This window comes from Serinus canaria, chromosome 2, assembly GCF_022539315.1.
Source record: "Serinus canaria isolate serCan28SL12 chromosome 2, serCan2020, whole genome shotgun sequence".
Taxonomy (NCBI): domain Eukaryota; kingdom Metazoa; phylum Chordata; class Aves; order Passeriformes; family Fringillidae; genus Serinus; species Serinus canaria.
Genome location: NC_066315.1, coordinates 51,072,222 through 51,087,085, shown reverse-complemented (window position 1 = coordinate 51,087,085; position 14,864 = coordinate 51,072,222). Strand labels below are relative to the sequence as shown.

The window sequence follows — 14,864 nt, the reverse complement described above, 5'->3', positions numbered from 1 at the left end:
TTGCACCTAATTTTTGATGACTTTCTCTATGTTTTTTCTGGTTTCAGTATCAAAAGTCTTTAGCATGAAGTAAATTCAAAAGAGTCCACTGGTATAAAAGCACAAGAAGAGGATTACAGACTCCTGGACTATGGGACAGCATTTTCTTTCAAAGAGAAACAAATTTTAAAAATTAAAAAAAAACCCACCACCACCAGGAGAAAACAAGCCAGCAAACAACAACAACCCCTCTAATCACAGCTACTCCCGTCCTCACCCACAGGGAACAGCTGCAACACAGTGACAAAGTGCATCTTACCAGACACCTGTACACCAGTTTCAGGTGGAAGCTATTCAAATTGTCAGGAACTTATATTTAATGCTGGTATTTCTGAGACTTAAAATGCCGCAGCATTCATCCACTTTGCTACTGATAGCAAAGCACCCATAAGAGAAAGAAAAGTTTAGTGCCTCTCTTAAAAAATAAATACAATTAGTTGTGCTCCTGCCCTCTCCTCACTGGGCGCAGGGACTGTTACTGAAAAGGTACCATTTTGACTGGTAACAAATACCCACTGTTTCTATGGCATGCAGTGAAATACCAGAACAAGAAAATTTGAGAATAAGCAGGTAAATTTTAGGAAAAAGTAAAGGTGAGAAAGGCAGGCCTTTGCAGAAATAAACTCATCCATCAAAAGAAGCTAAGCAGAATGTGTCTGGTAAAAGAAAAGAAAGCTCTTCGCATCTCATCCTCCAACTCCGTTCATCTATATGAAAATAAGACTCATGAAATATTGCTAACATCAACAAGACACAGAAATGCTGGTCATTCATTCCAACTAAATCAGTACATGATTTTCAGAAATCCTTAAAAAAATGAAAAGCAACAGTGTAGAAAAACTTTGTTCTCTAGGGACCTGTCTCCTCTTGACTTTCTAAAATGCTCCTCCCTCACCTGCTTAACAGATTTGGGGAAAATTTTCACACAGCATGTATTAATTGTTATGTTTAAAAAAGATATTTATTATCTCTGATTACGTGAAAGAAGGTTGAAGGAGAAAGTTGTCATTCTCTATGCCACCACCTGTCAATATGTTTACAATAATTTAACTTCAGACACTGCAAAGAAAAGTACTAAGTATTCATTCCTAACATGCTATTCATAACATTAAACAAAGAAAAAACTATAGGGCGGTGATATTCCATATTTATGTATCAGAGCTTTAAACACAACTGCACTTGACAATTTTTAGTGTTTACTGCAAATCTATCTTAAGGGATGCACTGTGATATAACATCTAATCGTCTTTATTTTACATTGTCTCAATTTAATCCTCAAATGTATCAAAATTGCCCCACTATCCTTTTTTTTTTTGTTATAAAAGTTACTAAAATTAATTGACAAGGGCTGTTGCTAATAGATCTGTAGCATCTGTCATAATTCTAACAAAACCTCAATAAATGGTACATAAGTTCCTACCGAGGCAGCTGGACTATTTCACCTACTTTTGTTTAGTTGGGAACATCTTTTTAGTATTATAAGAATCAGACTAGCAAACATCTTTTTAGTATTATAGAATCAGACTAGCAAACATTATAAGAATCAGACTAGCAAACACCTTACACTCACCAATAGAAAAAGCACAATATATGAATTTTTAGCTTTCTCACTTGTGCTTTTAGTGAGATAAATTATATTTTCAGCCCAGAAAGGAGCAAGATATGATTACACATAATTTCTATATCACACACGACAACTCTAATGAAAGTGTCTGTGTATATTTCACTACCACTGTAGAGCACCCAAATGACAAGGGCTCAAAAAATATCCTGCCTTTTATTAGAACACTTGCCTGATCGAAAAACAAACAGACATTTCACTATCCTGAAATTAAAAGCTCGTTTTTTGCTTTCTATATGCTTGGCTGTATTTAATAGAGAGAGCCTAAACATTTGAGCAAATCAAACATATAAACACAGCTGAAGATATTTATATTACTCTAGATAACTGGTAGGCTTTTGAATTTTAGACATTATAATTCTTTGCTGGATAAAATGGGCTAAAATAATTATTATATGCTTTTTGAACATTCAAACTGCTAATGGAAATTATGTTTTCCATGGAAACAAAGATTACTAAGAGGGTGCTTAAAAATGGATGTGATATTCAGTAACAGTCATTACTGCAATCCAGAAATTAAATTTTAGGGGTGTTTAATTATTATTTTTCCTGCATCTGTCTTGAAGTTATTTATTAAAACATTCTGTCCTGTATGTTTCAGTAATGTGTAAAGAATATTACAATATACAATTGCACATGGTTTTTTGTTTTTAAAAAAATCTTGCAGCTCTTATTGTAGGTAGAATACTGAAATCTAAGCACTGCTACAGATTTCCTGACAGATTATGAAATCAAAAGTTGAATCTTAGAAAATGGGCTCTTACCCCCTCTCCCTCACAGCTGCATTCCCTTTAAATAAGACCTTTTTCCCCTTGACTTCCACCCATAGAATAATAAAAAATAAGTAAGTGCTCCATTTTTATTAAGGTTTGTCTCAGGTCACAAATAGAAATAATTAAAAGGGACTTCTTCAGGAGTGTAGTCCTTCTAAACCCCAAATGTCACAACGTACCACACAGTGCTGCTACAGCTCAGACACCTATCAACATCTATCACTCAAGCACGCGCCTCAACAGCTCTGCTCCCTTTTCTGATTAGAGATCAGAGTTGCTTGAGTTGGCTTACAGGGTGTCATCCGTTTGAATGACAGATGTCTGTGTTGGAGTGCCACTCTCGCTGCTTTTGTTTTGATTGTGAAATGTTACACTTATCTGGCACAATTTAGACTATTCCAAAATGAATAAAAAGTCAAAAGGTAATCTCTCTTTCCACAGGCTTGAGGAGGAATATTTAATTTCCAATTTAAATTCCAAAAACATTAGCTCCACGTGCAATACCCTTTCTAGGCTTTGTTTACTCAGTATGAAGTGTTTTCTACAAGAATCTTTGAGTTCCCTTCAGCCAGATTTATTTTTACCATAAAAAAAAATTAACTTTTCAGTTTAATCAAGCCTCGGAAAAAGCTGGTAGCATGTGCAACACACCAGCACCTACCACAATAATTGTTAAAATGCTCCAAGAAAATGATACACACACACACACATACACACACACAATTTTACGTTAAAGTCCGTGGCTCAAAAACATTCATAAAACATCTGCAACTTGCACTAAATACATCCATTGTTAACAAAAGTTTTCAGGACTGATGCTGTCATTCTGGTAACCAATTGTAATAGGAGCAGAGGACTCTCTGCCTGCATGCTCCAAGCTACTCTTTCCTACTTAGAAGAAAATTGAGCGAACAAAAAAAAAAAAAAAAAAAAAAAAAAGAACAGGGGAAGATTGCTCTTCCGGACAACATGGTAGCAGTGAAATGAAATACCTAGACAGACTTACCGAAGAGCTTGCTGGGAGTGTCCTCGCTGTCATTTGATTCCACAGGCGCAAGCAAGGGCTCATTCAGCTCGTTGTCTGAAGTAGCTGCCTTGTCCTCACCTCTCAACTCTGCATTCATTTCACTCCGCAGTGACAGCAAGGGCTTACTGACTTGTCCAGCTATCATTGGATCCTAGGATGGGGGGAAAAAAAAAGAGTGAGGGGGAAAAAAAGTGGCAGCTTTGGTGTGCGTATACTCTCTCTTCCACTCCCTCTCTCTCTCACACACACACATACACACACTCTCTCTCTCTCTCTCTCTTATCTCTGGCTGCTCCTGCTGTTATTGCTGGCTGCAGTCAAGTGAAGAGCTATTACAGATCCAATGAGTTTTCCATTACTCCCCACCCTATTAAAGCTCAACTAGCATGTGAGAGATTCAGGATGCTTTGGAGAAAAACTTCTATGAAAGCAACATAAGCAACACAGCTTTAATTGTGGGATGTGCTTTATTTGTGTGTATGTTTTTACACCTCACCCTGTCCTTAGCATAGTCAGAGAAGAAATTCCTATATGCTCCAACACCACAGAAGAGGAGCCCCCTGTGAGCGCTCCATAGTGATTTAAAGAGGCATCCTCAGCTGTATAACGTTAACAAAACCAAATGCACAGTTTCTAGCATTACAGCGTTTCTATGAAAATACACAGCATCAAATAGCCATTCCATTGCATACTTTTAAAAAAGATACAATTTTCTTTTAACTCTTCCTGTCGTTGGGATACTATGCTCTAAAAGTCCATAAAGACACAAATACGGATGTTTCTTTTGAAAATAAAAACCACAGAAAACATTTTCTAGAAGATAAAATTAGGGAAGATACTTACACATACAGTTTGCAATTATTCTTGTGTTTGCACCATTATATGCCTCATAAAACATTACACATATGTACACATCTAAATTTTTTCTTGATGATCAGAATCTGTTTTATCTTCTGCTCATTGAGGATGTTTGGGGGTCAGGCATTATTTCCAAGCACACTCAGTTATTCCGTTTGCAAAATAATAAGCATAATATCACAACAGCACAGAAAGCAGAGTAAAAAAAAAAATTAAGAAATAGAAAAAGATCAAGTGACCTTGTTGATCTCTCTAGCAGCTATTTATTGCAAAGTTCATGCCTAAATGGTTCTTATGCAGAGAACAGGTGACCAGCGAGCAAGTAGGTTGGCTGGCATGTTCCCTCTGTCCCGTCCTCACATTGGTCGATGTTCGCCTGTGGGTTTTTTTAATGTATTCATGTCTGAAAAGTGAATTTGATATGACACATGATAATCTATGAAAATGTTAATCAATACAAATAGTTTAAGCTGTCATCAAATGCTCTTCTTTAGTCAATACTCATACTGCCGAAAACAATGTCACTGTCACCAGGGCTCAATTTGCACAGCACTTAAATATTGGACTCTGTGCATCAATGCACTCCTCTTCAAATACTGTAGGTAAACACATTTTCTCCCTATTTAAGGCTGAAGCACTCAGCACGCATTTAGTTGAGCCGAATCCTCCCTTTTGAATACCTTGATAGGTCCACTGGAGGGCAAAATTAATACTTAATTGAATCTCACAGTCATCAAAATAATCAATACTTTTTTATTATTTATTCTTTACAGTCTGTTGACTGTTTCAAACCTCTGAGGGAATGGTGGAAAGGATTCATGGCTTTGAAACACTGTCATTTAACAAGGTAATTTTCAGTGGGGCATTAGGGGTTGTGAAACATATAATAAAACAAAAATGGAGGCTTATAATAGGAAGAAAGAAAAGAATTATATTTCTGCCATCTAACAAAACAGGATAAATAAAAAAAGCAAGTGCAAGCAGGAGAGGGAGCAAGGAGGGGGTGAGGGAAAGAAAGACTGGCTTTTGAAGGGTTTTATCATATCAAGAGCAGAGCTGAGCTTTCATAATGCTGACATTTCTCATTCTGACAATCCTAAACAAGTGGAAAGGATGAGATCGCAGATATCATCTTTCATCACATTCCCCAGCTTAAGAACCAACATGACAGCTTCTCTTCCCTTTACACTGTTAATTACTAAATAAAATACTGCTCTCTGTCAGCATTAGATTATTGCAGATAGCAACCACAAACATTACTCCATTGTTTTGTTTTTACCTTTTTTTTATACCAGCGATACCTACCTTGAACTCTTCAGAAAATAAATTAGGCTTGTGTCTACATATTGTAAATACATGAAACATAATCAATTTAATCAATTTGGTCGATCCATGTTATTGTCAGGCTAAATTGCTGGCAATTTATTAACATTTCATTTACTGTATTTATTAGGCAGCAACAGCCTGAACATTTCTTAGATGTTTCTGGAGAGGAAACAAAACCCAACAGATTTCTTTTGCAGACACTGTAAAAAACTCGGAGTTGTTTTGCCTCATACTCATAGTGCATTATGGACAGTCATTTACTGAGGCAAAAAATTTGTTTGCTTTCATATACTAAATAATGTATTTTAGCGGGTTTTGCAGCTAAAGGTCATTGTGAACACAAACAGCATTGTTTCAGTCTGTGCTGCTTCTCTTAGTTTCAGTTCCTCAACACTAACATCAAGATTAGTTACTAACATCCATAACAAATGTGAATCAAACAAAATTTGACCTTTTTCATCAAAGTTTGGGGAGGGAACTAATCATGTCCAAAGAGAAAAACTCCTGATCTGAGGACTAATAGCAATTTAATGGATTTAATGGAATCTGTAGGATTCTAAATTAAGTCTAAGTTGCCAGATTCTGAAACTGAATGTATGAAAAATGGGAGGAAAAATAATGCGGGAAGTGTGACAGCACCGGAAGAAACCTCAGCCCTTCCATGACAGTGAATTCACAGCAACTTCAACAGAGCCAGGATTTTATTTGTTATGTATATCAATAATTCGGCCTCATCTGGAGTTCTTTGTTCATTTCTGGTTAGCCCATCTAAGAAAGATATATCAGAAAAAGGTGCAGTAAGAATGATAAAATGATCGAAAGGACTGGAAGTGCTTACAGAAAAGTGTGACTAAGAATGAGCATGATCAAAGGATACAAGAAAATAAACAGCAGAGAGAAAGTGTAGATCAGAAACTAGTCACCCTAACTCATCTGAGCAGAAAAGGTGTCTCTGCTGAAATGGGAAAAAGTCATAAATCTAATAATAATAAATTTTATTTTTTCCAAACAGTGGGTGGTGGAAAATCTGTGGAACTCATTGCTGCAAGGTATCACTGAGACCTGCACTGCAGTAAACATCAACATGGTCACTCACATGGCTGGGCACACTCTTAGCAGTGAATTTAAAACAGCTTTGCAAACACATAGGCAAGGACTATAAAAAGTGGATTAACATAAACTGCTGCCCCCTCCCTCTGGCAGCACAAGAACCTGTAGTTAGCCCCCAAGGTAGCTCTCTCTGTCGGGTGGTAAATGAGCGACAACTTTCTCTATAAGCAGACGGATTAGATACCCTCCAAGTTTCTGTAGTCTACAAGAAGACTAAATAAATCACTTAAATGATGACTTAAGGAAAGGTTTGTTTCCTTGAAAAACGTATTAAAAATTGGACATTTTTAGACTTCAGGTTATCTCCAGGCCTTCAATTGCTTTCTGTGCTTAAAAACATTCTTCTCTGCAGTGAATTATGAATGATTAAAGACTATTGTTTTTGCAAAACACATAATAAATTGTAATTCTAGAGCACAGCAAGTGGCCCAGTCTGTAAAATCCCTCAGTGATCAAAGGGGTTTTTTCTATATTTCCTAATGGCCTCCCTAAAAAAAACCTGGAGTAGTTGCTATGACAGCTGCAGGCCCAGCAGCCCTCTTCTCTTCTTTTTGCTCACCTACAAGTCCATCCCAGAGAGGACTCACAGCGCTGGAAAGGATGCATTGAAGCAAGGAATTGTGTATGCATCCTTAGTAGCTAATACTGTCAGGACCTGTTCTTCTGCACTGGATGTCTGTGGGCTTGACACTCAGCATTTGCTTTTTGGAAGGTGCTATAGGTCAGATTACACTTTGCACTGTAACACAGGCTCTTCTGTTCCCTGACAGCCACACAAAAGTTTCAGCTTTTCATATGCAAAACTGAAAAGCAAGAATGCTTAAAACCAGCAAGATGAACTTTGTCAAAAGGGTTTATATGCTGTAAGTAAGAGGCAAAGGCACATAATGCTTCAGAATTTCAGGGTTCAAGTTTTGAGAGAACTAAGGAATCACAATCCTCTTATTCAAAAGATAACTGTACATACCACACATGTAGTGGCAAATTATACACACATCTCTTGCAGATACTCATATAACTTGTCATCTATTTCTTGTCCAACTGGCACTAGTACTTCCAGACTTGCCTGTTTCCTGTGAGATCTCCCTGACAGCTTCGTGCTGCAAGTGGTCCTCCCTGCTGTGTGTCTCCCTTAAGGGGTGGCTTATACCTCCTGTAATTCACTTACAGTATCTGCTTCACCACTTTTCAGCTCTACCACTCCCTGATGGTTTAAACTGGCTGTTGGGCTTAATTTAATAGTAAAAATCCTGTGAATTTGCAAATGCAAATTACAGTTCTGGTAACACACTCTCTTCTCCAAGCTAAAACCTTTACTTTTTTCTTATCTAAAGGACTGTATGAAGTACAGGACAACATTTATCACTGTGTTAAAAGCTTTGCTTTTGCACTTTAGGGGTAAAGGTGCAGTTTCTAAGCAAAACTATTTAATAATCAAAGACAGCTTTTAAAAGGAACTGTATAGGGTTTGTGTCAAACATGCCCTAGGCAGGAATCTAAAAATGAATTACTTTCTTCCTTAATGTAGGACTTGGGTGATAATAGAGCTTCATAAAGGCTTCATGTACTGATTTAGCCACTGGTCTAAATTTTGTACTTACTGCACCATAAACATTGTTGCTCTGAATGTAATTACTTTCTAAATTCTAGTTCAGAGAAAAAGTAAGATCCTCTGTTTTGCTTTTTATTTGGCCCTTAGTTTGAAGTTAATTTGCACAGACTTTTTTCCCCCTTCCATAGAATTATTAGAAATCAATTTTCTGCTTTTCTTCAAAACATGAAATAATCCTGAATAAAGCCCAAACCCCCACCCCCAATCATGATATTGCACAGACTTCAGTTTGGGACTTACAACATGAATTTGTTTGAGAGCAAACACAAAAATTCTACCAATAAACATAAAATTTACACTTTGTAGTTACTTATAATTCCAATGACTGCTCTAAAAATTTATTCAAGTTGTAGCTTTTAAAATTTTTTAATCAAGATAGAGCACAATTACAAACTTGGATAAAGCTGTTCTAAGATGTACCTTAGCTTTTTGTGTGAGGAATACATTAACAAGACTCTACTGGAAAAGGACTAAATTTCTTTCTTTGGTAAATGCCAGTGGAATTTAGGATTACCTTCTTCCTTGGTCTTCTTATGAAAAAGTCTTCTTCCTTCATCTTATTGCTTCTAGAGGTATTAATTTTTTTTTTCACATAAATAAAGATCTCTTACAGATAACCTTCGACTCTTTCTTCTTTTAACTTTGTTTTATCTGCTGTCACTAATGTGCTCATATTTCCATCCCAATCTATCCACAGACAGGTTTATGTTAACTACTTTGAATCAACCTTTTGTCCCCTGCTAGTCTCTGACCATTTCTACCTGCTGGCTCTTATTTCCCCGGAAAAGTTACAGGGAAAAAACTCATTTTCTTCACAGCCACTTGTACCACTACCTTTGGATGGATGTTTATAAGCAAAACAAACAAGCTGATATATGATCATTGATCTCTCATCACTACTTTGATCTTGAGCTCCTATTTACGTATGTATGTCTCTTACCTATATTATTCATATTCAGCTTACTAAAATCTTCTGGGTTACCTCTCCTTTCTCTTAGAGCAAAAAGCTGATATGTTATCAGCTCATCTCACTCAATATGAATATTATCCCCTAAAACAGTCTCTGGTTCTTTTTCAGCTAGAATTGTATTTATTCTCCTCATTAAATTCTCTGTAGCAGAAAAAGAAAGTTCTTTTTTTCTCTCTTTTCTCAATACTAGTGTGGCTTTGGACATTTTGTTTTCCCAATGATATTCATTTTCACATGTTCATAATAAAACTTAACCAGTAATTAACAAATCAGTACTTGGTTATACACATTTTATTAATAAAACTGAACTATAAAAATTTAATTGGGAAAGTCAGAAAAACTATCACTGCCCATGGTGCTTTCTTTCAGAGAAATAATCTTTTCAAGTTAAGCAGAAATTTTAAGACTGTTTCCTTCATTTATTTACCTAATTTTAGGTTCTTAGGAAATTGAAATGGTTACTGCTAATTAGAATAACACAGATCTGACTGAAAAAACAAGGTTTACAGAAACTTATGAAGCTTTTAATTGTAGCTTCAGGAATCTTAAAATTGAATTAATTTTATTTCCTTTTAAAATTAAATTTTAAGTGGCAATGTCCCTTGGTTTCCTGCGCCTTGAGATTGAGGTACTACAATGTGTTTTTAAATCATACAAAAAAAATCCCTTACTAAACTTTTTTTTCCCCTATTTCACTATTTCCCGTAATGATACTATTGCACATATTTCTTACACCTATTAAGATCAAGCTGAAAGGTTCACAAGAGAATTTCAATCTGCTAATCAGGCTAGCTAGAGGCTGCAGGGAATAGGCACACAGAAGCTGCCCCATAGTACATAGCTAGATGAACATTTATTTTACAATCAGTTGCGTTTCTTGCTCTAAATGTACCTCAGCAATCATGCTGCAACCTCCAAAAAAGGAAAGAAAGGCAAAGAATGTTGGTTTCACCATAGAAAAAGTAAGGAACAATAATTCATTGTAGGAGACATCTGCACCTCTGGTCCATAAAAGCCATTTTTTAATCCTGCTGGCAAAGAAATGTGCACTAATGAATCCATACCTTGTGTTTTTCCTGACACACATGACACTTAGGGATCACTATGCCAGAGTACACACAGCACAGAAGCTTTACTCTAAATGTTGCTTTGAAGTCTTAAAAGTTGACCTTAATGCTTCTGATACAATTATAAATCTGATTTAAGGATCATAGTGTTCTTCTTGTTACAAGAACTCTTGTTTAGAGTTTTGTACCAGGGTGAAGCTATTAAAAACTTTCCTCTATTAATTAGATAACAAGTGTCTTAATTTTGGCCTTATCCTAAATATTAGGATTCCTCATTTAAATGGCACACTGCCTCACTGGAAAGCAGCTTGTCTATCTGTGGACATGTAGGAAAAGTTTGTGTGCATACATAGGTTAAGAGGCAAGAGAAGCTACTAATTCTGGGAAGCTACCATTCTCCTCAAAACACATGATAGACAATAGCACACAGTCACTAGTAGAAATAACAACTCCTGAGAGTGGTGAGAGAAATCGGCCTTCTTCTAGTTAGAGACTATTGGAGTTACACAAACCTGACCCATTTTTGTCAAAGCAGACAATCAGGCCCTAGAGATCAGGATAGGGCAGAGGCAAAACAGGCAATTTTGACTGGGAACAACATGGTGGGATAAGCCTTCAATAGATTTTCCCACTCGTTTCATAGAATCATTTAGGTTGGAAAGGACCTTTAAGATCATCAAACCAAGAGATTTTCTACTCTTCTTTCATCTGGTTTCCTGAAAGAACAAGATGCTGAAGGAGAGCAATTAAATCTCAAATCAGAAGAAGGTCCTATCAGGAGAAACCAAGACTTTGACTCTTTCTTCATGTGAGTAATGGATGATTCCCAATACTCTGTCAATTCTATTCTGAAGGAGCCATGTCAAGCATAAGAAAACATCCAGAAAATTTCAAGCCTGAAAGAATAACTAAAATTTTTATACGGTGGGGCCAACTTACCAGAAGACTTAGAAAAAATCTAAGATGAAGGAGAAAGCATTGTCTTCCATTTAAAAAAAGGCAAAATAAAACAAAACAAAATTTCTATAAAGGTATTCATTCATTACTCTTATGGAAAAAATACCATTCTACCTTAATGCAATACATTAGTTGTCTAACTAATCCCTGCTATAAAAAAACCCAACCTTCTTGTTAACCCTGAAAATTTTTTCATGTGGTGGTGTTTTAGTCTCCACACTGACCACATGAGAAGACATGAACCTGTTCACCAAATTACAAGTGCTCTTTCATAAGCCCGCCAGTTTTATAACTTGTCTTTTTTCTTGTTTAATATTTGCTCCATTTCTATTTTGAATAGCCCTTAAAGACAAGTCCTCTCTTTCCAGACAATAATGCTATATGTGTTAAAAGATCCTTCTAGAACCTACAGTATGCTCTTATCAGCATAATTCTTCTGCTCTGCATGAGAAGAAGAGGCCATAACCTCTTTGAAATTAAGAAACACAATAAAATACTCCATGGCATATTTGAATTACTCTTTCCAAGGTGTAAAATTTCTTACTAGAATTTCTACCAAAAGCAGTGAAATGATAATAGTTTGGCCTAACCAAAAATTTAGATATGGTATTATATGCAGTTTGTCTATTTTTTCATTTTTCAGGCTTTGTCAACCATGCACAGACTAGAAATTACTTTGAGTGAAAAAAAAACCAAAGCCAAAATTCAGCTAAAATTGCTTTCTTTTAGAAATCAGCACATCCAGAATCACACCAAAATCAAACTTACAATAGGTTTTGATTGTTGATCGGGTATGAGAGATAAACTTGACCAGGCTGCATAGAAGGGACTCAGAGTGATTGAAAGAAGCTCTTCTCTTAGTTAAACAAAAACTTAATTTTACATAATATGTAAGGATTTTAATGATGTAAAACAAAGAAACCATTAACTTGAATTTTTGACGATCAGAGCACAGGTTAAACAGTAACCCAGCTCAGTGGTTAATTCAATTACTTGTGTTTGGTCTAGGAAGACCCAAATCAAGATTCATCTGTAGTCAGTCCTGGACTTGACTACATGAGGAAAGTGACTTCCTATTTCAGTATGGATCTCTTCCTTAGCCCTCATCAGAAATTCTATCAAACACCCACAATGTAACACCTTCAAAAGTAACTTTGTTGAAATGGGTACAAATCTTTTAAAGGGCAACGAAGCAACATTTTCCAGCAAGAACTCTTTTTTCCTGAAGATTTTTAAAGTAATATTACTTTAGGTCCAGTTTCATCCAGGTTTTTAATTGAATGCTACTTTTAAAATTGTTATAATTTATAATACAATACATGGTAATAACCCAGACCAGTTTGGAAGTTGAGTATTTTTTGCAAATCTTTTAAAATCCTTTACAAATACAGTTAAAATACTGAAACAAATCATATCAAGCAAATTGTGATTTCACCAGAAAATCACAATCAAAAATTGATGAAAATTCTTCAATCCAAAATCGTTCCTTTTTATCTTGAAGCAAGTCTGCTTTAACTTCTACTTGCTAAACAAGACCAACATCTTCCCAAATCTGAATCCAAACTTAGGATAGCTCAACCTCAATTATATATATTATGTGGTTAATAATTTAGTCTGCTCTTCATGGAGCTTTTCATAATACAGTACATTTGAATTTCAGTGACAAGTATGGGAAATTATTTCTTTTCTGGCATTTCTACTCAGATCATACTTTTTAGAGGTGGAGCTGCAGATTTTCTTTTATCTACTCTAAACATAGAATAGAAAAGCAATGATGCCCATCTTTTGAAGAAACTGAAAGCCTCTCCTGATCTGAGGCTCACAGACTAAAATGTTATTTTCTCCTTTCCAGATATTAGAAAATGCACTGCAGCTTCCAGATTAGGAGGAAGAATCTCAACTAGTTTTCCTATCATTCTTCTATGTTGAAATAATATGACAACAAAACCTGCTGCTATAGCTGCTAAACATACTTAATAATGCCACAAATACTGCAGATCAATAATGCAATGCTTTTTATATTTCCCAAGCCTTTCTCATTGATGAATGAGTGCAATTGTTTTTTAATCATTAAAAAGATCTTCAGGGTTACTTTCGTTCATAACCAGGTCTTCATCAACACCTGGGTACCATATGTTTCTTTTCATATTGTAGTCTAAAACATATTAATTTCTAATTAAATGTATTACTAATTTAACATGCCTTCAACTATCATACAGCTTCATATTTCTAATGCAATTTGCATAAAGACTTAAAAACTTGAAGCCCAAAGAGTGCTTCACCTTTTTATCACTAGTCTTAATGTGCTGGAAATTGCAGGTATACTTATAAACTCCCCAAGGTAGGGAGTGTCACCTAAGGTAGGAAGGATGTGTACACACCACACACAGTGACAGTATTATGTGTTGGACATATGGGAGGATCTCTTCAATACAAAGCTGTTTTTCTGTTTAATGCTTCACAACAGGAAAACAGCAGAACATTTACCAATCATTTCAGCTGCAACTACAGTAACTGGATTATCAATAAACAATGAATGAAGCATTTCCCAGATCTGCTGAAATTTTCTTACATGAACAGTCCTGTTCTTTATTAGATACTGTTTGGCTGGGGGGATTTTTGGAGGGTTTTTTTGTTCTTTTAACAAAAAAATTTGCCATACAATGATTTGCCATTGGCTCCCTATTGTTTCTCGAGGAAACTCCTTTGAAACAAACAATATTTTAAGGAAGGAAAAATCAGATCAGAGAATAAATCAAAACATGCAACTATAGCAACACATTGCTGCTCATACCTGATTTTTGCAAACTGGCCAACATCATTGGGCTGCTCAGTTTCACCCTAAAAGAGTAACTATCAATGCTCTCCTCAGAGGACAGTCACAAGTGCTGTTGATTTCCTTCTATTTTAACAGGAGAAAAATATTTCCAAAGATCCTATTATTGTTTATGACATGTATGTCTAATATATCAATGTATATGCATATAAATATTACATATATTAAAAAGTTTTTAGCAGGCCTGATTCCTTCCCAATTAAGCCTTTTGAATTGCTGCCATCTACTTCAACAGGGACAAACACATACTCAATTTTTCTAGTGAAAAATCACTGAGATCTATTTCAGGGCACTGATTTTCTCATCATTGAAATCCATAGCAAGATATCAATAGGTATCCCTAAATGTAGTTTAGTTATTTAAAAAAAAATAGGGCAACATAATCTCATGACACTATTTGTCTCAAATTACTTTTTAACCTATTACAAACTTTATGGGTTTTTTTAAAACAAATAAATATCATTTTTGAAAATAAAAGTTTCCTTAAATGATTATTTAAAACATGGCATAATTTGCACATTTTTTTCTTTTGTTTATATGCACAACCCATGCACAAATATGCAGATCATTACTATAACTGCTTTGGTAATATTAGCATCCCAAAAATTAATGTTACTAAGGCATTAATAACTTCAGAGTGATTAAAAATACAAAAATAGAGCAGTAAA

At 35.5% G+C, this 14,864-nt stretch overlaps 1 protein-coding gene across 2 annotated transcripts in view; it reads right to left on the bottom strand.

Moving 5' to 3' along the window:
• The window catches only part of POU6F2 (POU class 6 homeobox 2), a 311,471-nt gene that overhangs the window by 246,227 nt on the left and 50,380 nt on the right, over positions 1-14,864 (bottom strand). Inside the window, exons 1-2 of one of the 2 annotated variants that reach the window (XM_009098957.3) lie at positions 6,755-6,766; positions 3,440-3,611 (exon numbers count right to left, since the gene is read on the bottom strand). In XM_009098957.3, the coding sequence (XP_009097205.1) occupies positions 3,440-3,605 (166 nt within the window). In that variant the 5' untranslated portion in view covers positions 3,606-3,611; positions 6,755-6,766. Of the gene's footprint in view, positions 1-3,439; positions 3,612-6,754; positions 6,767-14,864 lie in introns of those variants that run through there. The other variant, XM_030234220.2, reaches the window with a different exon arrangement.